This window comes from Typha latifolia, chromosome 1 (assembly GCF_019914945.1).
Source record: "Typha latifolia isolate L0001 chromosome 1, TyphaL0001v2, whole genome shotgun sequence".
In the NCBI taxonomy this organism is placed as follows: domain Eukaryota; kingdom Viridiplantae; phylum Streptophyta; class Magnoliopsida; order Poales; family Typhaceae; genus Typha; species Typha latifolia.
The window spans coordinates 7,128,682-7,152,983 of record NC_133086.1 but is presented as its reverse complement, the minus strand read 5'-3'; the positions used below and the strand labels follow the sequence as shown (position 1 = coordinate 7,152,983).

General features: G+C 37.0%; 4 protein-coding genes across 9 annotated transcripts; 1 reads left to right on the top strand and 3 right to left on the bottom strand.

Annotated features, from left to right (window-relative positions):
• The first annotated feature begins 61 nt into the window (after positions 1–61).
• On the top strand, positions 62–3,384 carry LOC140784132 (E3 ubiquitin protein ligase RIE1-like). 2 transcript variants are annotated; one of them, XM_073131354.1, is made up of 5 exons: positions 62–606; positions 918–1,037; positions 1,909–2,194; positions 2,795–2,838; positions 3,005–3,384. In XM_073131354.1, the coding sequence occupies exons 1-5, from the start codon at positions 161–163 to the stop codon at positions 3,183–3,185; spliced, it is 1,077 nt and encodes a 358-aa protein (XP_072987455.1). In that variant the 5' UTR covers positions 62–160; the 3' UTR covers positions 3,186–3,384. The 2 variants fall into 2 exon arrangements, with proteins under 2 accessions (XP_072987455.1, XP_072987464.1); XM_073131363.1 differs by lacking the exon at positions 2,795–2,838 and having other exon boundaries at positions 63–606.
• A 467-nt stretch (positions 3,385–3,851) lies between these two features.
• On the bottom strand, positions 3,852–6,311 carry LOC140784143 (calmodulin-7). Its single transcript, XM_073131375.1, has 2 exons — positions 6,071–6,311; positions 3,852–4,518 (listed from the first exon to the last, which is right to left on the bottom strand). The coding sequence occupies exons 1-2, from the start codon at positions 6,144–6,146 to the stop codon at positions 4,145–4,147; spliced, it is 450 nt and encodes a 149-aa protein (XP_072987476.1). The 5' UTR covers positions 6,147–6,311; the 3' UTR covers positions 3,852–4,144.
• Positions 6,312–7,968: 1,657 nt separating this feature from the next.
• Positions 7,969–16,121, bottom strand: LOC140784107 (probable peptide/nitrate transporter At3g43790). 4 transcript variants are annotated; one of them, XM_073131326.1, is made up of 18 exons: positions 15,840–16,121; positions 15,432–15,472; positions 14,365–14,425; positions 14,154–14,256; positions 13,928–14,030; positions 13,786–13,839; positions 13,618–13,680; positions 13,311–13,360; positions 13,144–13,219; positions 11,116–11,325; positions 10,673–10,760; positions 10,246–10,331; positions 10,049–10,156; positions 9,917–9,961; positions 9,487–9,575; positions 8,792–8,835; positions 8,283–8,378; positions 7,969–8,169 (listed from the first exon to the last, which is right to left on the bottom strand). In XM_073131326.1, the coding sequence occupies exons 1-17, from the start codon at positions 15,982–15,984 to the stop codon at positions 8,287–8,289; spliced, it is 1,458 nt and encodes a 485-aa protein (XP_072987427.1). In that variant the 5' UTR covers positions 15,985–16,121; the 3' UTR covers positions 7,969–8,169; positions 8,283–8,286. The 4 variants fall into 4 exon arrangements, with proteins under 4 accessions (XP_072987427.1, XP_072987419.1, XP_072987436.1 ...); XM_073131318.1 differs by having other exon boundaries at positions 7,969–8,378; XM_073131335.1 differs by lacking the exon at positions 15,432–15,472 and having other exon boundaries at positions 7,969–8,378; positions 15,840–16,079.
• A 2,396-nt stretch (positions 16,122–18,517) lies between these two features.
• On the bottom strand, positions 18,518–23,429 carry LOC140790372 (uncharacterized). Of its 2 annotated transcripts, none has more exons than XM_073140431.1 (2): positions 21,867–23,429; positions 18,518–18,984 (listed from the first exon to the last, which is right to left on the bottom strand). In XM_073140431.1, exon 1 carries the CDS (start codon positions 23,266–23,268, stop codon positions 21,874–21,876), a length of 1,395 nt encoding a protein of 464 aa, XP_072996532.1. In that variant the 5' UTR covers positions 23,269–23,429; the 3' UTR covers positions 18,518–18,984; positions 21,867–21,873. The 2 variants fall into 2 exon arrangements, with proteins under 2 accessions (XP_072996532.1, XP_072996539.1); XM_073140438.1 differs by having other exon boundaries at positions 18,518–18,941.
• Between the last annotated feature and the right edge of the window lie 873 nt (positions 23,430–24,302).

The following is a 24,302-nucleotide window of genomic DNA, read 5'->3' as shown; positions in this document are numbered from 1 at the left end:
ATCCGCTCCCCCGAAACCAAATCCCAGCCCCTAGTACCTCTCTTTCTCTGAAAAGCCCTCCTAATTTAACAATATACAAAATCCAAACAAGTGAACAATCCAAGCCCGGCTCAATTCCTCTCCTTCGTCCTCCTTCCGCAATCCTCCATTCCCAGCTCTAATGGAGGATTCCAGTTCCGATCCCTCTCCTAGAACACCGCGGCGTTTGTTAGCCGCCACTGCCCCTCTCCTCCTCAACCACCACCTCCACCTCTTCCGCGGCGGCGGCGCCGGAGCTAGGTCATGGCTGCGGCCGGCGGATACACCGGCGGAGGAGAGGCACTACGACTGGGGATACTCGAAGCCGGTCGTCGTCCTCGACGTCGCGTGGAATTTGGTGTTCGTGCTCGTGGCGGTGTCGGTGCTGCTCTCGACGGCGAGGGAGAAGCCCTCGACACCGATTAGGGCTTGGGTGTTTGGGTACGCGATCCAGTGCTTGATGCACGCGGGGTTTGTTTGCTTTGAGTATGGGAGAAGGGAGAGGCGGAGGAGAGCGAGGATGGGGAGTACAATGGAGGTGGATGTGGACGTGGAAGAGGATGAATTGGAAGATTCCCATGAGAGCAGGTAGTCTCATTTCCTAAAGTTTTCGTTTTTACCATCTATGTTTTAGCCTTAGTGCGGGAGAAAAAGAAACCTATCTTTTTTGTGTTTATATTTACGTCTGACGACTCCTTTTTCAAGTACATTTACAGAAGAGGGGAGGGATGGGAATCCTCTACTGGGGAGAGTTATAGAGGATTGGAGATGGGAGAGGAGGAATTGAGCTGGGATTGGATTGTTGGCTTTGTAATTTGTTAAATTAGGGTGGGTTGTCAGATGAATATTATATAATTTTGATGGAACTGACCTTTTGTACATATTGGTCCCCATTGCAGATCCCTGAAGAAATTGGAATCTCTGAATGCCATGATATCATTTCTCTGGTGGCTTCTGGGGTTTTATTGGATTGTTCTTGGCGGGCAAGCACTTCTACAAGATGCCCCGCATCTCTACTGGTATGTCAGTAACAATTCCAGGGAGTTGTATAACTAAAGTTAATACGAGTGACGTTGAATAAATGGACTGCCTGAATATTGAGAAAAACGTAGAGCTGATATAAATTGATAAATAGAAACCGACAATCCAACCATGCACTGATCAGAACTTTTGGACTATAACATCAACTTACAAAGGGATTACTTTCATAGTAATGTATTTTGTCCAAAAGCATGATGTTTTGGTTAATTTGAGCTTTCCACGATATATCTACAATATATAGTTTATATACAATGCAACAAGGTGGGAAAGAGGGAACAAATTGAGCAAGGGAAGAAGGAACCTTCTCTTAATTCAAAGTGGCACAGGTGATATGAGTCATATGACATATAATGGAACAGTAAAACAGAAGCCTTGATTCTCCTAGCCCCAAAAATTAGTGATGAACCACACTGGGCTGAAATCAATTATCCACAATGCTTAAAGTAGATAGCAACCAAAAATCATGTGTTTTTGGAGATTCTATACTTATGTGTATATCTAAATTAGAAAATTTGAAGGTATCATGCATTTTCTTATGCTTGTCTGTCGGAAGGGATTTTGCTATTGAATAGTTAGGTATTTTAGATTGTTTTCAGCCAACTGGTGCTCCATTATGAAGATGCAAACTCAACTCTCTCTCTGGTGTGTGTGTGTGTGTGTGTGTGTGTGTAGAAACGCTGACTTTCTCTTAAAAGGGTATGCATGAAATTGTTTGCTGGATATTCCTTCTACAGAGAGAGTACTTGCTCCTATCCCGTTGTTGCAGATTAATAAATATGTCCTTTTTACTTGTTTGTCCATATGGCTTCTCTTGATATTTTAGAGAGCTCTCTTTTGGGCAATGCGCAGGTTAGCAGTGGTGTTCTTGGCATTTGATGTGTTCTTTGCAATATTTTGCATCATCCTGGCTTGCGTAGTTGGTATAGCTCTATGCTGTTGCTTGCCATGTATCCTACTATTTTTGTCAGCTGTGACCAGCCAAGGAGCATCAGATGTTGATCTCAGCTCTCTTCCTAGATTCCGATTCCACCGGGACAACCAACCAGGGAACTTTGCTCTGAGGGAGCATGAGATTGTAGTAACATTAGATAACCAGGAAACTGCCGATGATCTTGCACTTCCTCTTGAAGATTCGGTACATTTTACTCTATACTCAGTAAATTCTGTTAGAATGCGGTCTTTTATTTGCAGGTTTCTTCTGCTTTATTTCTTTTTTCTTCATTATATGGAATTGGTTACTTCTTTGAAATTTCATACGGATTTAACTCCATGCAGAGAACTTGAGAGAGCGCGAGATTGACCATTAATATAGGCTATGGATGGTTAACTTAATCTGGTCATATATAAACTGATATATTTTATTTATCCAGTAATGGCCGTGCAAATACCAGAAAATATAACTATAAGCTCATCTCAAGCTAACTATCAGAAAAGATAACTATATGCTCACCTTATCCACAATCATTTGACAACTGTGCTCTATCTTATAATATAATTATGTGCTTATATTATCTGTAGTCTTTCACATAATTGTTTGGTCATCTGACCACCTAAATTATCAGTCATTTAGTATTGTCAAAGCACATAGATAATGCAATGGCTACCATTTACCGAAAAAAAGAATTATGTGGCAAAATATCTATAGCTCTAACCAACAATGACATGATGTTCTTGAATCTTTTGACGGTTTCTGTGAATGATGTTATTGCTGTTATCTTGTTCAACTGTTGTTCAGGTGAACCGTTTGTCACCAGTAGAGTTGACGTTGAAGCTTATGATGTATGTTGCTGCATCATTTTGCCCAGTTCTTTACCCTCTGTGCAGTCACTCGCAATTGCTGTTATGACAACTTCAATTCCGTATCTGTGAATTGAAGTTATTGAGAGATAAAATAGCTTCTGTTATATGCTGGTAGATTTTCCAACCCTTTAATCTGCTTTTGTAGGAATGCTGCATTTGCCTTAACCAGTATGAAGATGATGCAGAGTTGCACGTACTACCCTGCAACCACCATTTCCACTCAAGATGCATCATCAAATGGCTCCGGATCAACGCAACATGCCCGCTCTGCAAATACAACATTCTTGAAGGCGATGAACTTGTCTAGTGTGGGATTTATGGTCTGAACCCAGTGGCAGCTTACTTAATAGTTTCTCGCATTCTTTCTGACTACAAATCTCATGATCCCTCAAGTGCATCAGTCAGACACCTGGGAGTTTTGTATATTCCTCTTCTTTTCTTTTCTTTTTTTTTTCTGACAGCCCAACTTGGGATTCACACGTTTTGATCTTTATAAAAGAGGGATTTCGGGAAATTTTCTGCAAACATCTTTGGAACAAAACTCTCTTCAGCCCCTCAATATTGGTGTACATTGTTTCATTTTCTTAGGAGAGTCGTGGATCCTTCTCAGCTTGCCCGAAGCCCAACTAAGTCGAACTTTGGGCTCGAATTATGAAATTTAAGAAGACCATTTTCATATGCCAAAATTTGACAACATAATATAATATGCAATCGACCAAACATTGACCATGCCATCCGCCGGCCGCTTTTGAGCATCTGGCAAATAAATCTAATCTTTTGAGCATCTGGCAAGTAAAATCTAATCTAGAAAAGGTAGAAGAATCTTAAAGGCAAGCCCACCTGTATCAGAGAATAGGGGAAAAAGAACGTCCATTAAACTGATTACCAGCAGAATTTTATCATGTAACCACCACACAATAGAACCACATGATAGCATTTCTCAATCATATGATACAAAAGCAGATAGCAGCAGAAATATATTGTAAGCACTATTAAAGAAAAGAAGTGATCCACCGAATTTGAAGTCAAGCAGGACGTTCATTGTTCAATGGTAGCACGAAAGAACAAAAGAGATAGGACAACAGATATATCCAAGCAAAAACGAAACATCAACGAGGAAAACAAGCATGACAGATACACAAAAGATGGATGAACAGTGTGATTTAACACCGAATAGAGATAACAAGGCAATGTCATCCTTTCTTTTATCTTCCAGAAGAGGAAATAGATATGCAGTTTGTAGATCAGCCATGAGATTTCCTCATTTTTAAAGTTACATGGTGGCTCACTTGGCCATCATGACTTTAACAAACTCCTCATAGTTGATCTGGCCATCACCATCAACGTCGGCTTCACGGATCATCTCGTCAACCTCCTCGTCTGTCAGCTTCTCACCAAGGTTGGTCATGACATGGCGAAGTTCAGCAGCAGAGATGAAGCCATTCTGATCCTTGTCGAACACTCGGAAGGCCTCTTTTAGCTCTTCTTCTGAGTCAGTATCTTTCATCTTGCGGGCCATCAGGTTGAGGAACTCCGGGAAATCGATAGTTCCATTTCCATCAGCATCCACCTCATTTATCATATCCTGCAGTTCTGCCTCCGTTGGATTCTGACCCAGCGAGCGCATCACAGTACCCAGCTCCTTAGTTGTGATGCAACCTGTTGATGGAACACATTTTAATTTCCGAAGGCAGTAGGTGCATACCTCATGATTTTGGTCAGTTCACAGCTCAAATATTAATCTACTGTTCCTAATAGTCAACAAATGACTCAGGCATAACAAATAAAGGTTCATGGAATTTAAAAGTTGTTGTGTGTGTGTGTGTGTGTGTTTTGGGGCTGGAACGAATTTCTGCAGTGATAGTTTCTCCAAAACAAGATTTTTTTTCATCCTGGCAGGCCAAGCAGACAGAAGGTCAATCATCCCCAGAGACAATCTAACAGTTGCTGCAGACCATGTACAGTGAGAAATCCCCTCTGTAAATACTACTCTATTAAGAATATGCAGAACTCTCAGGTCGAAGAATATTAACTGACAACTGGATGATCATAAAGTGCCCCTTAAGGAAAGAACCAAGAAGCACTAAATTGTTGCAAGTAAACAGCTAAAGGTTGTAGATGCTTTGAAGCACTCAACACATTTATGCAAACACCTAAATAAATGGCATCCAGATTCCAGAATTAATAATTAGCTTCCTGCAAACAATGCTTCTTGAGTATGATGTTATGCTAAGATCACCCTATTAGCCAGATTCCACCGCCTTCTCCCCCTCTCAGGGTTATAAAATCCTTGATATTGTGTCTTACAAATTCTCTATTTCCTTAAATCTGCTACGCTACCACATTCCGATTCACTAAACTAAACCTTTTCTTTTGGACAAAGTTACAAACATTTCGCTGGTCCAAAATATTGTGAGAACCCTTAACATCACCTATTACATCTGATTGTCACTGCAAGGTATCCTACTCTTGTATATACACCTATACACCAAAGGTAGCAGATATGCAACATGTTGCATAAAAACAACAACTAGAAAGCATTAAGACTCTTTTAGTAGTTTCTTGACAAAAGTTCAACAATAACTATTAAATACCTCATGCAGCCCTCCTCCTTTCTTGGCTTGAAATATTGAGCATAAAAAGGAAACTTGGAAAAGCATTACAAAAATTTATTAAATATTTAACAATAGAAATGACTATAATGGAAACTTTAAAAAAGTAAACAACAGAAAATACCCAATCATTACGGAATGCAACATTAGAATGACTCATATGGCATTTGACTATGATCTATAGAACAATGAGATCCCTGCTATATGACTATATCATCAAAGAAGATGAAATAGATAGAGTAATAGATCTATCATGATCTGCCATTTTCCGCAAATATCTCTAATCAACAGCCTAAAACATATTTAAAAAAAAGAACTTTGCAGAAAACAACTAAACTTAATCAGAAAGAGAAAGGAGAACAAGAATGCTATAGAATCTAACAGCACGACCCAAAGTTGACACATTCAAGCATGAACAATCCGATCCATAAGATCCGTCGGATCATCCACTACATCGCAATCAAAGGTATGTACGCGAAATTAGATCAACGACCAGATCGGGTCACAAAGGTCAAACGGTACCCCAAGAGATGCACGATAGAGATCTAGATCTAGAAACAGGAAGTAGAAATAGAGGAGTTAAATCGAGAGATCCTGACCGTCTCCGTCCTTGTCGAACAAGCTGAAAGCCTCCTTGAACTCGGAGATCTGGTCATCGGTGAGCTGATCCACCATGGCGCCTCGGAGATCGTGCAAGAGAAAAAGCGAAAGGAGAAGAAGAAGAAGAAGAAGAAGAAGAGAGGAATAGAGAACAAAGGGAGGAGAGGAGTGATTTGTGCCCCCGGGTCCGGGAATTCCACAACCGCTTTATAGGGACGATCGCGTTTTTAACGGCGCCCATCGCAATCACACGCTGCGATTTAATCGCCATCTTTTATCCGGATTGTCGAATTTACCCCCTTACTATTTTCATAATGACCGTTAAGGACGGGAAAATGGAATAATAAGCAAGATAATTTCCGCTTTAATAAATAAATTTTGGTTCATGTTTCTCAATAGATGATTATAGAGTAGGATTGCAAATTATTCGGAAAAAATAATATGGATTGTCTATCCGTGTTTTAAATATAGTCTCATATCGGTTTCAATATAATGAGATTTTTGTAATTTAGTTATTATAAATTAAAAAAATTAAATATAATTAAATTCCAAATGCTGCTGTTATTACTTTCGTATCTCTACAACTGTAAGAAAATTTATTTTATTTATCGATTTAATTATGTTTTACTTCTTTTACTTTGAATCAGAATTATTTTAGTTGTACACTTTTATTTCTTATTACTTTTCCCCAGCACTTTTAACTATTAGGTTTTCATCTAAAGTTAATAGTGTCTGTGACTTTTTTTATTTAAAAATTATTTACTAATTTAAATAAATAATTTTATTTTGTATTACCAAGTCACCAACTTTCTAATTGAGTATATATGTTTATTTAACAAAAGTAGGCCCATTTAAATCATATTGCCATCTTTCCCAGGTAAGTAGATCACGACAGACAAAATCCGGACCGTTGGAATCTACGGTAATTTGAGATTTTGACTAAACTAGACCACTTTATTTATTTATTTATTTTATTAAAATAGACTCTCTCTTGTAACAAAAGCACTAAATTAATTAGTATTTTTAAAAATACTAATTAGTTTAGAATTTATTTTTATCGCTAGGCAATAAATTTTTTTATTATTGAAAAATTAAGTTAAAAAATTTTATATACATAAAATGTTGTGTTGATCAGTTCAGTATTTTAGGACTAGATAAAAATTCTAAATTAATTAGCATTTTTTACTTAGAGATAAAATATTAATTAGTTCAGCATTTTTATTAGAACTGCATAAATTAAACCCCAATTAATAATGAAATTAAGAAATAATTTATTTTAATAAAAATAAATTAGAACGGGGCTAATTTGGTCAAAAACTCCCATGATTTCTCCCTATATATAGAAATTCTTCCAATCGTGGGTAAGGTAATGAATCCTTGTCCTTGGTAAAGAGACTTAAATAAAGAGGATATATATGGGGCAAAGCCTAGCCAAGTCTCTGTCATGCAGCTTCCAGTCGTACTTAGGACCACAAAGATACTTTGTCCTATCTAGTGATCGATCGATCTAGTTGGCGGAAAAAGTATAACATTATCTTATTTACTTTTATAGGATAATTAGACAAGTTGAATAATGTAACTATCTCCATGCACTAATTTTGTATACATAAATATCAATCTTACATTATCTGCTATTCTGACATTATATGATGGATTGAGGATTGAGTATATACCCAGAGTAGTAGACATCAATTTAATTGGGACACTATTAAATTTTTAGTCTTCTCCAAAATAAAAACAAAACAAAACAAGTCCCAATGTAGAAAAGAAAAGGACTCTTTTTTTGGAAATGTCATTGCCACAAGTAGGCAGTCTTACCATCCCAAGTAGTGGAATACCAGAGAAGAAGGCTGAAGCTACTTTGAGCACTCTCCAGAAAAGGGCAAAAAGAAAAAGATAAGAGAATATGGATCTAATTCTTTTGATAACAAAGTTAAAGATAAAGAGAAAGTATTGTGGCACAGGAGGAATGATCATAGAAGTGGTACATTGTAGAAAACCAACAGAGCTTATGTTAAGGGCTGCCGGCTTGAGTTGTGTAAGCCGATATTTCTAGCTTGTTGTGATAAGCCTTCAAATGCATCCATCCTAATTGCATCTGAAGTTTCGAGGCAAAAGAAAAGGAAAATAAGAAGGAAAAAAACCTCAGATGAAAGGAGAAGATACAATCAGACAACTACACTTGAGCTGAGCAGCAGATCTGCGTATTACTATTTCAGAAGGCGGGTTTAGTCAGAAATTGTTTGCAGGTCAATAAAAGGGCGAATAGACCGACAACATTTAAGACGAAGAAAACCATATGATCGCCTGCATAAATAATATTGAAAAGATATCAGTCAAAGTTACCAAATAAATTCAAACATTTTCAGAAATATGTTAGGTTTGAAAAGAAAAGGAGAGCTCAATTCAAACATTTTCTGAGTAAAATTCCAACCAGAATTTGAATCCAAAATTTCTATCAAGTTATAACATCTAGAATCAGGTATTAAGACTATATCATATTGCGAGGATCAAAATAGAGTTGGAAACTCCCCTATCAACTTTGGTGAGTAAAAGTATTTCTTGTTAGCCTGTAATTGTATGGTTGATGAGGTTCCTTACCAATTAACATCACTTGCAAATTTATGAGATACTACATTCAACTACAGGCATTACGCTCACCAATAACTAACATCAAAAGGTACACTATTCTTGAATAAGCAGAGTTGTCTGTAAAATACCTGGTAAAACAGAAGCCTTTTGACGCTTTTGAGCCCATGAAAATCTGCAAGAACATGTAAAGTAATAAAGAGCATAATCAACCAGAATATCTAGTGTGCAGGAAACGTCCCATGAAAAAATTTGAAAATATTTCATTAAGAGAAATAACTGTTTCGTGATGTAGTGTGCATTGGCAACTCAAGGTTCCAAAAATACAGAATAAAAGTTCAGGATAAAACATGTCCACATACTAACAGTTCTCCATAAAATACAAAATGAATCATAATGAGTGATCCGTAGATCATTTCAACATGTTCTTCTTTAGTTCTCGACAAGGTAATATAATGTTGGTGTCATAACTTTAGTTGGATGTCTAAATTGTACTGACGACTTTGAATCTTCAAAAAGAATATCTTGCTTATAGTTTGAGTTAAAAAGGTCTAAAGATTTTAGTGCATGCAAAAGAGTGAGATACTGCTAAAAGCTAAAGAACACTGGAATTAAAGAACATTGGAATTCAAGTTTGACAATAAGACCACAATGTATCGGCAAATAAAAGCTAAAGAACACTGGAATTTATTGCTTGGTATGCTGGAAACCTTGACTATACACCCTGAATTATTAGTAATAACAAAATTATATGATGTGTTACCACTATTATTATGTACTAGAAACATGTCGTACTTCAAATAATATAGATTGCTTATTTACTTACAGTGCCCCTCCACCTGCTGGAGCAGCAGCTTTAAAAATAGACATTGCAGTTATGGAGATACCATTAGCAGCGCCTCTTTGGTCCTGAGGCTGTTAACGTCTTAAATGGTTAGAGAATAAAATTGTCTGTAATAATGTACTATGCAGAAACGAATAAGAAGAGAAAGGACATGTGTGCTAAGCACAATGCAAATAGCTAGTATTGGCACTTCCTGGTGGGCCAAAAAAGAGCCCAAAAGGAAGCCAAAGAAGTAAGCAAATAGGAATAAAGGAAGAGCCATCTAGGTGAGCTATCAAAGGATAGGTGTGTCTATTGCTTCTCAACTGCACAACCCTTCCCTGATCACTCTAATAAAGATCCCTGGGTGAAATGAGACACCCATATCATATTAAATAACATAATATTGATATAAGAACAGGAAGATAAGTACCACAGCATTGTTCTGCAGAATATTGCATCCCGTGATGATGGTTACCTGGTCATATTTAAAACCACATGCCTCTTCAATTATATTTAAAACCAGTGTTGGAAAAACAAAGTGTGGAGATGAACTTGCACTCACAGAGAAAACATTCTTCAGAAAAGATGCAATGTTCACTACCAATTGAAGTGTAAACCCAGAAAGTTCAGCCATAAATGGATAACTGGCAAGAAGTGGTATAGTTAAGACCTGCATATCAAAATATGCAATATATGAAAGAATTCATTTTTCATATTTAAGTTGAACGAGAGAAATTACGAAGAGAAATTGATGCATACCGCTGCCAGGCGGATTGATGCAATGGGTCCTAGGCATTTTGCAACAGGTGGATAAAGAAAAATCTGATAAAGTAGAAGACTAAAACCTAACAATGAATATCAAGTTAGAAAAAAAATGTCACTCACATGGAAAAATTTCACCAAAACATCCTTTGATCTTGTGAATATGATATTACAGCATTATAATATATATATGCTAATGATAGAAAGCTTGTGATTCTTTGTTGATTCAATTGTCAAAGTGAATTTATGCAACCTATATCCAGTTCTACCACTAGATTAGGTTCAACTTCAATGCAGTCACATACACACACATGCGCGCACACACATGCACACACACACACACACACACACACAATAAGCATTCTCCGATGCAGGTATCAACTTGAATTTAGCTATGAACAGATGCGAGTGTCATCTGGAATACCTGAGATAGCAAGAACCTCTCCAACATCCTCAGATGAAAAGCTTAATCCTCCATATCTTTTACTGCTCACAGCCCACAGAGAGAATATCTGTATTAATTAGCTGATTGTAAATAGTAGGAAAAAAAATGACAGTATCAATGTTTTTTTTAAAAGAAAAAAGATCATCAAATGACTATAATTGTAGTTTTGAGGGAATTAAGGTTCTCATGAATATCTATAAGATAATCAGATTCAAGAAACTAATTACTTTTCAAAGAAAGCTTTTTATTAATTATTCAATATTTAAAATTATAGAAAACAATTCCTCATTATTGCTATGGTGTTGCAACATGGTAAACATAGAGACCATCATAGTGGGGGCACGAATGCACCTAAGAATCCTGGTGGATCAAATTCAAGGAGAAGATCATAAGAAAACATACTTAGAACAAAGTAATACTACCTCAGAATAAGCCATTTCGTGAAGAGAGAAAACACAGTAAACAATGATCGCTGACATTAATGTCCAATTTGTTAATAAGTGCTTCTTAGAAACAGATTTGGTTTCACCAGATAATTTGTCATTTTCTTTAAATTTTGGGCCACTTAATGATGCCTCGAGAGACTCGATTGACCTATCTCGCAATTCATTAGGGTGCATGTGCAAAGTCTCCTGCAAAATTGATAAAGATAGTTATTAACATATAATGGTTGAGCAATGAAAAAAGAATTCTTCGGTCCATGAAGTTAGAATATTAAGAAAATATAACTACTATTAATGCATGATATACATTGTTGGTTTGCCATCCAACTACTTAAGCTTTTGAGCCAATTAGTTATATGACATTATATGAGAGCTAGAATCTGTGAGTTCAATATTGTCAAAGCCCATTTAGTCTCTGTTTTCTAGAATACATTCTGGTGCAATGTGGAGCCGTGCATTCCCCTATTTAGCATTTGTCCACGTACAATATATAGAGGCAAAATGAGAGGGGCCATGTTCAGGCATGATATGCATTATTGTTCATTATCTAACAATTGAAGTTTTTGGATCAACTAGTTATTTAACAGCAGTATAATAGAAAAGGTGATAAAAGGAGAGTCTGGAGAAGAAATTTTTGCTTCAACTTTTGGATTTTTGAATCATGCAGAATCAATGGAGTTGATTAGAGATAGTTATGCAAGTTAACAGATATTTAGCATCCCTTGTATCACAGGATATGGCTACTATATGAGCACACGTTCATTCTGGCCATAGACGCTTGCATATCCTGTGACTGAAGCAAGGATCTATTACCTCTACATCCTTACCCATATCATGATTTCTCTTCCTCTCACTCTCAAAAGCACCTTCTACCTCAGTAAAATCACTAATCCATAACAATTCACAAGGACTCATTAGTAATAAAAAAGAATATATATCATAGAGAAGATATTGATCATTCTGTCAAAAGAGTCCTCACAATTTGTCTTCGCATATGGGAGAGTCGACACTTCTTGACAGTCAATTGTACATGGCAAGGCATGGTAACAAAGTCCCCCAAAAAACAAAGTGTCATACCTGAACTAAACAAATCGCTGCTCCACAATCACAAGTGACTGTCCTTTGTAGGAAGTCTCTAATTTCTATATAATGATCGGCCCGTATTGTAAGAGATAGGAGATTTTCCACCTTCCTTGATTGATATTCTAATCATTATTTGTTAGTCTTACAGTAAACTTCATTTGAATGTCTTGACATGTCCATATGTGGAAGGAGATGTGGTAACACAACTGGTCTCGCTTTGAATTGGCAACTGTTATTTCTTTCTGACTTTATACCACATGCAGCTTCACATGCTTATTCCAAATGCCTTGATTTGATTTATGTTAACTCGGCACATTTAACTGGTTTCTTTGTGCCATATTTGGTGACCAACAAACAGGTCAGGAAAAAATTCATTTACAGTAGAAGCTGAGAATGTCGTTCTTGGTAGTGACAAACATTTGAGGGGGATCCATAAAGAAGAGATCTTATAGGATAACTGTGATTTACTTCTTTCTTTTTTTACTGAGTAGATATTCCTCTCATCTTGTGTAATATGCTAAAGGAAGATATGCCAAAGGAAAACCAATCATTTTTTTCCTTTCTGATAACAAATACAAATATGTCTACATGAAAGGACTTTGGTATGCACGATTCAAGTGTACCAACAGTCCTTTCTAAGTATTTTCTCATCAGAAGTTCATTAAGCAAATGGAACACTCTTAAAAAGTTGTAAAGGGCAGTTAATCAAACACCTAGACAGAGACATCCCCCAAGACTTGCCTGATTAAGAAATGTTCAAAGTTCAAACCCCTTTACAAGGGATTCCTGTATAGAAGCTCATATAAATAAGTATATACAAGAATTCCACACCTCTTGATATGAAATGGCAGGGGAGTTCATATCAATTTTGATAAAAGAAATGAACAAACATTATAAAATAATAGAAGGATAATCTATACTCACCGGAAGCCAAAAACAGGCTATGAAAGCACCAACTGCAAATATTGATATACAAAGGCACGGTAGAAAGTATGGAAACCTACAATGGATTGCAACAAGATATTTCAGCACAACGACTGATTAATTGATCAGAAAATTGAATTAGCAAAAAAAGAAGAAGCATACTTTACCTCCCAAACAATGACTTCTCAGAAAATAAATCTGGGTATTTCTCTGCAGGCTACTACAAAAAAAGAACATTAATTAAGCTTATGCAATTAATTGAAGATAAATATGGATATACAAAAGCTCCTTTCCAAATATATACATATATAATTTTCTAATATCTTCTTTCAGGAAATCCTTTGTTCTTCACATAGAAACTCATTTCAGACTATAAAGAATAACATATAAGAAAGAAGGAAAATTGCAATTTTTTACATGTCTGATAGTGCAATTATGTAAGCTTCCTGTAAAATAGGTCAAAATGATCATCACCTGTGCAAGAAAACCACCAATAGCTGGACCAACAATCAAGCCTATGCCACGTGATGAACTAACCTAAAATAATTTTATTCAACAATTTTGCTTGTTAATATATGAAACTGCATAAAAGAAAAAAGTTGTGCACAGAAATGAGGAATAGCAATGAAGTAAGCTTCTTACAAGTGACAATCCTAGAGCCTGGTGTTCTTTTCGGCATACTTCTGAAGCATAAGCCTGAAATCAATAGAAAAGGCCTACCATAAGGCACTTGAAAGTGAAAAGCTGTAAAAATCTTTCGCTATCTACATTCAGTAGCAATTACCTTTATTGGTCCAAGTATGCCACATAAAAACCCCAGGAGTGCTCTTGTGGTGATTGCCATCCAATAACTTGTACTAAGCCCAAAGAGACTATTGAAAATAATTCTGAAACATCATCCCCAAAATCATTAAATTAAGGAGAGCGACACAGCATAGAACTAACTTATTACCCTCTATGAAAAGCATCCATATGTTATAATTAGCAAACATTGTGTCAGACAGACTTACACAGAAAGAATACTAATCACAATAACTGGTTTCCTTCCGTATTTATCAGCAACCATTCCCCAGAACACAGAAGATAATGCTCTCCCAAACATATATGCAGATCCTTGGATAGAATAAAGATGATATTAGTACGTGATATAGGTGAAAGAAGAGAAATTCATGATGTACGGAGAGAAGGATAAATGTACTCAATCAAATGCAAGAAACTTACCCACAAAACCTGCATAAAATCCAATGTCTTCTTCTTGTTTGGCAATATGCAAGTCTCTTATCTGTTTCATCATCGCAAACAGCCGATGTTATCGACCCAACATTAGTACAAGAACTTAACTGTTTTCTATCAGTTATACAAATATCAGGCAAGTACATGCTATTGCTATTAGAAATCTATATCACTTCATAACATTTTTCCATTCCTTTTGAGAAATACTGGAAACTTATGGCATCCCAATTAGATCATAAATCTCCACTAAGGTTTGTTGAACTCTCAATCTCACAGTGAAGAACCTGGTGTCTCAACCACTGGTATCCGGTCAAGAGACCTCTATCACTTCACATCTTATCCAACCTGCATCATCAATATCATTTTCAGGGGCCCATTACCTCCACCTATGATCACCAAAAGTGTCCTACTACCTCACCCGTCACCTCATTCATCAACTCATCTAGGCAATGTCATTGACATGAGAGGCTATGCAGAAACAAGTGTCATAAATTATTTTTTCAGACTCCAAGATTTGGTGGTAGTAATCAATGGGAAACACATTGGAGGAGCAACATGAAAGGTAAACGGTGTAGAAAATGGTACTCATGCTGGAATGAATAGGAGATGCAATTTTATTTATTTAGTTATTTTGCTTAGGCACAAAAAAGAATAGATAACATTATTTGGTTTATTATTAACTCAAATAGAATTAGGGATCTCAATTTCTCAGCTTAAATGCCGTAGAGATGCAAAAGTGATCCTTTTGACAAATACATGTACTAGAGGCTAGAACTACTCTCATCAAGGTGAAAAAAGTGTGCTCTATCACACTATCACAGTCATTATCCAATCATTACAACACTGTAAAGATTTGCTTGATTATTACTTCTTAAATAGAGAAGAGAAGTCAACTAGGACAACCATTTTTACTCCGATCAGCCACTCTACTAAAGATAAAATAAAATACCAACATCACATCAGTCCAACATCTTTAATTGTACTAACTACTAAGTACATTCAAAATAGCAATAAAATACGAATTGTAAAACTTAGTTGACTTGAATCGCACGTACCATGAAATACAAGAACGGGAACAATGATTGGATTGGTAAAGCTGACAAAAAAAAAAAAAAACAAGCAGACAAATAATCCTACGTTAGTAATAATGTAACAGAAACTGTACCGGGAAAGTAGTCAAACAAAAGCATAACAACAACAAGCATAGCAGTGAAAACTTTTTGCAAAAAGGTCTAATATTTTCCGTGTGCACAAAAGAGGAAGAACGAAAACATTTGTCTATCGATTTAAAACACACTCTGTCCCATATGTTCCTCTAGTTCTTCAACAATCTTGCTCTAGCGAAGCACAGGTAGTATTTGTAACAATGACAGGCAGACCGACCACCCATAAAACCAGGCAAAACGCATTAAAATCGATGAAACAAAACAAACCCAAGTGAGAAATGATAAGAGTTCTCTCACTAGAACAAAGAGTGACGAGCCATATGTAGAAGAACTCCTTGTATGGTGTCCCAGTATGGGTCTCGTTCCTCTTGTCCTGCTTGCAACCTGGGCAATTCTCATAGTACACCTTCTTCAACAGCAAAGGACTCGAATCTGCCGCCATTGCAACCAAAGACCCAGATGGAGCTTGGGTATGAAACTTCCAAATAAGCCTCGATTTGGAGACAAATGGGTCATAGGAAGAAGAACCCAATTCGATTCTCTTCTTTACTTTGCAAGTTGAAACAGAACCGAGTTCGGCGACGTCACTCCGTGCGTCACGGAAGGTGGAGAGAAGTGTCGTGCTCCTGCCGCTTCGCGATCCAAGGAATGCGGAGTGTTTTCCTTTTGCTTTCGCTTTGTCTTTTTTCGATGAAATTTTGCTTTCCCTTTGTCCTCCTCCTCACGTTTAATAGAGACAAAAGGAGACCTTCCCGGATCCTCTCCAACACTGATTGCTGCAAATTGCTGCATCATTAGTACTAATTTATAATAAGAAAATTTACATGTAACACCCCACGTTTGAGAGTTTTTGAGTAAAATAGCCTTATTTTTTAATTTTTTTACCGAAATGGACTACCTTCAAATTTATTTACCAAATTGGATCTAATTCACTGTAGCCCTAATAAAAACGCTGATCAGTTCAGCATTTTTATCACTAGATAATTCAGCATTTTAGGACCAGATAAAAATGCTAAACTGATCAGCGTTTTTACCCAAGAAAAAATTGTTAAACTTATCAGTGTTTTTATTATGACTACAGTAAATTAGACCCCATTTAGTAAATAAGTTTAAAGCTAATTTTTTTCGATAAAAAAGTTTTGGAAGAGGGCTAGTTTGGTCAAAAACTCCACATTTGACAAAGTCCATGTTTTAGGATTAGGATTCGGTGCCCACCCTATGCGCACTAAATACTGATACACCTATGATCTAAATTATCATATGCATGCATATCTAATAGTGTGCTTGATCAATTTTACAATTTTACAATGAAGAGAATCAGTAAACACATCAATCATCAGCATCTAATTATTATTATTCCTCGGAACATAGGATGCAAAACTAATAATGATTATGCAATATACATTTAGATTTAGCGCATGATAGAACCTCGAGTTTATTATATTATATTGGTAAAAAATATATTCCATAATTTAGATATTTACTATAATGTTTATTATGTGTGATGCGTCTTCTCCCGTTGTTATCTTTTTTAAAAAAAAAATTAAAAAGTAAAGTTAATATAAGATTACTGTTATGCCTACAAACACTTTATAAACATTTGACAAATAAGATGATACCACGTAGCATTAGATTGGTTGGATTAATGAATCATTGCCACCTGAAACCATATGCATACAGCCGTCCAGTGAGAAATTCACAAAATACTAATCTTAATATTAGAGAGAAATTCAAACTTGGGCAAAGTGGCACTTCGTTGCCTTATTTGACTTTGGAAAGAGATCACGTATAAACTCTCTAGGGGCTCATTTCCAAAAGAATTGATACAATTTAAAGAGCTCCAGTGGCATCAAACCCACCTTTATAATTATCTTGTCTTTTTCCTTTTTTTTCATGTTCCCTTTACGATGGAATTTTGTTTGACATCGCTGATGCAGTATGCTCTTCTACAATAGAGGTAAATTCACAGTTTAAAATCTACAGAAAAAGAATGAAGAAACATTAAATTTCTCTAGCATAAAAATTTATATAAAAAACATCAAGTTAATTACAATTTAGATGACTTAATTTTGAGGGTGGTAGATGATTTGACCCAAGTACGCGGTGTTAGTGTTGCTATGATACAATGCTAGTGAATTTCCCCGAATCTGTCTGGAAAAACTCCCACTCTCGTCCGTCTACATACTACATCTTGAATAACAACAAACAATCACCAAACTTAAACAGAAATGCAACTGTTGTGCAATCATTACTTACAAAGAGTCATATTGACCACCGATCTCTTGGAGATAATCTCCTCTGCTTGTGTTGAATAAGAATAAACTTATTTCCATAGAAATAATCATTTAGGTCTGTACTGGTTTACTCCTCTCTTCCATTTAATATTTTTTATATTTATTAATTACGATTTTACTATTAAAAGACGCAACTTCAATTAAGCTATCATCTTAATCACCAACCTTTTCTTTTCTATTCCTCTTTTGACTTATTCTTGTACCTTCGTTATAAATAATATTTTATTTATTTATTAAACTGTTATTTTAATTTTATATCACATTAATTATAATTATTTGTTTATTACGCACTATACTAATATATAACTAAACACTAGAATAATTTACACTGATATAAACTCTCTCATATTAACATAAAGAATTAAAATAACAATACTAATAGTGCGTATTCTAAGTATAAAGACTAATAAATGAAAAGCTTTTGACTCACCGCTAAGTAACTGCTATCAAAATAGTTCCAAATAGTTTCCGCATCCCCCTTTCAGCGATAGCCTCGTTCTTAAGACGTCTCTACTTTCTTCACTTTATTATATCTTTATAATTTTTTAATAAAAATATAACCAGGTTCGGCCTACTTCTCTTTTTTAATAAAAAGAAAAGGTTCCCTCAGTCAGAAGTATATCTCCCCTTTTTGACCTTTTGCCAAGTAACTGCTATCAAAATGCTCGGAAAAGATGGTGCTGACTCTAGAAAATATTCACTAGATGGCTATAGATTTCCACATACGCATCATTCAACACCACTAGAGTTATTATACAAACAGAAAAAGATCACGAGACAGCAAATTTAAATATAAGAACCTTCATACTAACATATTCTATCATGAAGTAGAAGAAGATAGTTTGAATCTTTGTAATAAAATGAATCCAATGTGCAAAAATAGAATGCTTCAATCTACAATGGCAAACCTACTCTCAGATTTCGTGCTTTTCCAGTCTTCTGTGCATATACTTTGATATCATAGGCTTCAATCTTTCCAATGACATAAAAATGAGTAAGATAGTTTTACTAGTATAGCCTTGTCAAGTGTAGAGCCCGGTACCTTTTTAATTCTTAAGTACTTGCAAAGAAGGGAGAATCTTGCCTCATGCGCACTGTCCTTTTTCTGATACCAACAGTAAGACATGAAACTATCTTCATGGGTTGAACTGCCAATCAAAAATAGTATTGACTTGTAGTTTGTTTTGATACAAAGTGGACTGGTAAGCTGATGATCATGATGAGGTACAATACAATAGAAGAATAATAAAGACTAAAGCCAATTAGAACAGTTTATGTTAAGGGCCCCTTCAAAGTTAAAGGTCTCAATAACCAACGAACCTAGATGGACATTGTAACAAGTACACCTGAACTGATAAACTTGGTCCTCTATGAGACAGCTAAGTTCAACAGGAATCACACAAGGGTAGATTGATAGAAACCTCTAGTAAAACACCCACCAATACTCATAACCCAACAGATAAAGCACATTAGATAGTCCGTTTTAGGGATTGGCGACTTACCCATTCAGTGACTTTGGCTATGGACGTTACCAAAATGTGGATACTATCGGGTCGGGTGAATTAGAGAATAGACAATCGTCTGTTGGCATTCTCTACGCAAATAACATGTCACAAATTGTAAACTTTTCACATCAGTTTGACCAGCCATCATCTAGTCCAACAAGTAAAGAATTGTCTCCAAGCATAATTACTAACAGGCAGATCTTTAAATACTGAAAAATCAATTTCCTTGTGTAGAATTGACATTTTTAGGTCAAATATATAATTAGAATTTACATGCATGATGTTAATATCATTTTCATCAGGAGATTGTGACTCACAATCTAAGATCACTCAATCAGAATCAAAATGACCCTAAGGCTATAGATCCTATTCTCGAGTCTGTACAGAAAGTACAGTAGATTTTAATTGCTTTCTCTTCATAATTTGGTACACCTCTTGATCAAAAGGTCTAACTTGGCCATGTCTACAAGTATGATGCTCATGACTCATGCTTTCATGTGATAACTCATTATCGAGAAATCACCATTTATATAAATTACAAGGTCATTTATGCCTTGTGGAATCCTTCATTATTTTGATACTATAAGCTAATCAAAAAGAGTTCCATAGCCTTAAACCCAGGACCTGATTGAATCGAGCAGGCAGCTGCCATCTATTCTTATTGTCACTGTTTGACAATATAAAAACCGAAAGCTCTGCCCTCACTCTCTACCCATCCAAGGGATGGAAGAGCAGAGGCCATTGGTATACCTTCCACTCACGACTTGCGGCCTCATGATCACTAGCCAGTATGCTTATTTCTCATGCCTTTCTTTGTTCACAATTTAATATTTCTTTGTTCACAATCCATCGCAAACATGGTGGCCATCAAAGATTTACAGCCCCACTCAATCTTAACAAAATTACTAACTAGAAGTGGTGATGCCAATACTAAAATTTAATGATTAATAAGTCAAATTAAAGGCATATATCACCAGTTTACTACTAACATATTCAACTTTCAGAAGATGACATCATACCTAGGAAAATATCACAAGATTTCAAGATATCACATAGCATGGCCCACTCACCCTCATGTTCAAAAGTCGACCACACCAATTCCTTTGTGCTTAATAAATACTTTGCTAACTCAAATAGTATTATTCTTCCAGTGCTTTAACATGTTCTTACCTCTGGAAATCATCGGGTTCTTCTCCAAAACCTAACCCCTTCCCTCCCAACAAACACCACCATGCACAAATGTAGCATGCTGGCTGACTCTACCGCAGGCCTGTAGACCTCAAGGTCATAAAGTGATAAAACTACTCATCTGCGGGCTCACAGTAGAGGCAGACAACTCATAGGATGCAGCAAGTGTCAACACGGCTTCTAACAGCGTCCCCCCTCACTGTGTCCCTCCTTACATACTCTCTCTCCCACCTTCCTCCCTCTTTTCGCTCCACAATTCCTAAATTTCCAAACATAAAACACCTAAACTCACGTAACCACTTCAGAAAAAACACCTAGAGTAATCACTTGGATGCCATCCAAAATTTATGAATTTTGAATGACTATCACAGGGGAGTGAAAGAAAGGGAAATAGGGACCCCCTCTAAAAGGTTTGATCCATCTTCTGTTCTTCTTTTAGGCGTGCCATGGGCTCAATTTAATTGAAAGATAAAACAAAGCTATGTGATAAACGGCTACACCAGCAGTAACTTACTAAAGATAAATAATGGATTCAGTATAATCTCAGTCATACACTCATGTAAAACAAGTGAAAATTTTAAATTGAACCATTCTCAGAAAACACGTCTATCATTATTTGGATGACCTGGAACACAATTCTACTGCCTCAGTACCTTGTTAGCCAACCAGAGTTTCCTCCAGTTTGACTCAGAACCAATGGTGCATCATGACATGAAAGACCAAGAAAAGTAAAGCACTAGCTTGTAATATCAACATTTGTGATTTGTCCAACCCAATAAGAAAAGCAAACAGTAGTATCTAAATATGATATCCACCTTAGAAAACCCATTTTATTCTAACAAAATCCATCTTTACAAGTTCCAATAAAACCTCTAAAGCATCTCAAGAAGTAGTATTACACAAGATAGAACAGAGAAATCACATAGTCAAGAAAATAATAGCTCTTGCAACTTTATATGCAATATTAAAGCCTAAACATATTATATACATACATGGCATAAAGTGGAGCTAACATCATAGCTGCATAATTTCTAGATGAAGAAAATTTTGAAAAGGCAAACAATTAAAAGTTTGAAATATCTAGCTATCTCATGATAAAAGTAACGACCACATATCAAATATAGGCATAGAACATAGAATACAATCATATTAAGCATCATAAATTCAGGGTTAATTGAACAAGGAGACACATGGAACTTGAATATGTCAATCTCTACAGTTTTAATATTCACATCAAAGAGCAGCATTACGAAAGCAACTTTTATTGGCAATGCAGCACTCACTCACAAAAGAAACAGAAAATAATGTTTAACGTGCAATAACCAAAGTCTTCATACCATCAATTCAAGGCTTAGCAGGCTCATCATCGTCTTCAATATCCCAACTCAGATCCTCATCATCTTCAGTGACACTCAATCGTTTGCTCAGATCCACCCTAACAGGAGGGCTCAAACTCGAAACACCTTCTTTCTTTTCATCATTTTCTCCGAGATCCTCAATCTCATCCCATTCGAGATCTTCTTCCTCTGGCATAGGAGATTGGCTAGACACCACAGTAATATCACTACCCTTTCTTGACTTTCCGTCATCTGCACTCCCTTCCTGCATTGCAGTATCACCCGACTTGGAGGACAACTCCTCAGAATTTGACTCAATAGTCTCAGTTTTCCCTGTTGATGATGGTACTGCTTTATCAGCTGTTGCCTCTGAAATTTGTAAGTTTTCAAATTGAGACACCTCAACAGGTTTCTTATCCTCCTCTGTAGGTTCAGAATTTGTAACAAGTTCCCTCTTTATTACTTCTATCTTTTCTGTTTCTTCTGTCTCCCCTTCCTTCTTCACATCACCCTCCTCCTCATCATCAACCTCCCAGCTCAAATCCTCCTCATCCTCTTCCCTTGAAATCACCCGTCTAACAAGCTTTTCCCGAGCATCCTCTGCCAGCTTGAGCTTATGAACCTTATAAAAATACCGAGTCCAGAAGGTATCATAATCCACCACGCTGGGCACAAATTTCTCAACAAACCCCTCCACTGTCCCATTCTCGTAGCACAGGATCTCGATCTCCTCCTCCTTCTCCGCCAATTCGAAACCAGATCTCCACTTCTTGAAATCCTCGGCGTCCTCCGGATCCTCTGTGAAGGTGGCCGGATCGGACTGGAGCGCGAGGACCTGTGCCTCAAACCGGGTGTACCGCCTCCCGGGGGCATGTGGCTGCGATGAGGGATCGGAATCCGAGGCAGCGTCGGGAGAGTCAATGGATAAAAGGGCTTCCTTTCCATGCGAGATGACCTCCGCAGTGCCGCGCCACACTGTGCTGCCGAGATCGTCAATGGCCTGGCCAACGGATTCGAGGGACTCCTGGGCCGCTGAGGCGCCGGCCTCGAGGGAAACGGGAAGGTCGCGGACGGCGCGGGTGGCAACTTCCTTGATCGCCGCCGTCTCTTTCTTCAGGCCCGACCCGAACTCCTCGAGATCGCGGCGATAGGTCTGGATCACCGACTCAGACTTGGACGCGACCGTCTTGATGAGTCCACCCAAGCTCCACCCTACGCCAGTGCTAACGCCGGAGGACGAAGGCTTAGGACTGTCCGTCGCGGTAGGGGCTTCTCCCTCCGATCCACCGTCTTCTTCTTCTTCTTCTTCTTCTTCTTCTTCTTCTTCTTCTTCTTCCGGTGGATAGTTATGGCTGGGATCGCGAGCTGCTTCCGCAGAGAAGACGGACTTGAAGAAGTCCATGGAGAAGAAATCAGGGATAGCGATAGGGTTAGGGTTTGAGGATGGGAGGGCAGAGGGAGAAGAAGAGAGAAGCGAGAATAATCGGCGACGATAAACGATTAATTATAACACTCTCTATCGAGTAAGAATTGACCATTAAACAATGGGGCTCGAATAGCAACTGCTTTGGGGCTCGTTGGCGGGTTCAGATTCGAGGTGACAATAGCTAATTGAGAAGGAAGTACGAAATGGACGGTGATGATGACTGTTGAGGTTAATTGAGCCAATGACTGTTCACGGATCCTCTTCTCTGGCAAATACGGATCGGGTTCACAGGTCCATTTAGTGAGTAATTGTATTTATGATGCTTAACCCTACCTATTGTGGTGTCGATTCTACATTATATGTTGTTAAACATAGATAAACATGCTCCTTTTGACTTTCATTAGTCGATTGAAAAAATAATCCTTTGTTTTTAGAAATTTCTCCTATTTATGAAGTTTGATATATTACGTATATCTAAAAAAAATTAGATAACAATCAAAATATCAAAAGTTTAAAACGGTTGCATAATTAAAATGAGTAATTTTATGTAGACTGTAATCATCGTTTTTGTACATACCTCATAAAAAATTTTTTGGGTTAATTACACTAACACTCTTTGAACTATAGTTGATTTTTAGGTTATAATATCTCTCCTAAATTTTGAAAAAAATTCAATGTCATTCGACCGTTAGTTTACTATCAAGGAAATTGGGCGAATCGATTTACGTGGCAGTCATATTAGAATACATCAACTATGAAATGAATACCCTCATTGGTGGGAAAGAACTTAATTTCATTTTGATCCAATAATAATGGACGAATATGCCCTCCCTTCATCTTCTTCATCTTCCTTCCATGTTATCTCACTCTTTCCTTGGCGACGATTCAGTGGAGCAGTGATCGAGTGCCATGGAGTGACGCTCTATTCACGACAGTGACGACCCCTCCCCATTCTCTCCCTCCCTCCTCTCCTTTTTTCTGACAATGCTACCACCCGCGACAAACGACAA

Bases quoted from the DNA above. Each gene is read 5' to 3' on its own strand.
- LOC140784143 (XM_073131375.1), bottom strand. From the start codon at position 6,146: ATGGTGGATCAGCTCACCGATGACCAGATCTCCGAGTTCAAGGAGGCT. The intron at 4,519-6,070 runs GTCAGGATCTCT...TTCCATCAACAG, and splicing joins GTTCGACAAGGACGGAGACG to GTTGCATCACAACTAAGGAG.
- LOC140784107 (XM_073131318.1), bottom strand. From the start codon at position 15,984: ATGGCGGCAGATTCGAGTCCTTTGCTGTTGAAGAAGGTGTACTATGAG. The intron at 11,326-13,143 runs GTGAGTATAGAT...TCAATTTTGCAG, and splicing joins TAGCCTGTTTTTGGCTTCCG to GAGACTTTGCACATGCACCC. The intron at 10,157-10,245 runs GTATGCATCAAT...TTTGATATGCAG, and splicing joins CATCAATCCGCCTGGCAGCG to GTCTTAACTATACCACTTCT.
- LOC140790372 (XM_073140431.1), bottom strand. From the start codon at position 23,268: ATGGACTTCTTCAAGTCCGTCTTCTCTGCGGAAGCAGCTCGCGATCCC.
- LOC140784132 (XM_073131354.1), top strand. From the start codon at position 161: ATGGAGGATTCCAGTTCCGATCCCTCTCCTAGAACACCGCGGCGTTTG. The intron at 1,038-1,908 runs GTATGTCAGTAA...GGCAATGCGCAG, and splicing joins GATGCCCCGCATCTCTACTG to GTTAGCAGTGGTGTTCTTGG. The intron at 2,195-2,794 runs GTACATTTTACT...ACTGTTGTTCAG, and splicing joins CACTTCCTCTTGAAGATTCG to GTGAACCGTTTGTCACCAGT.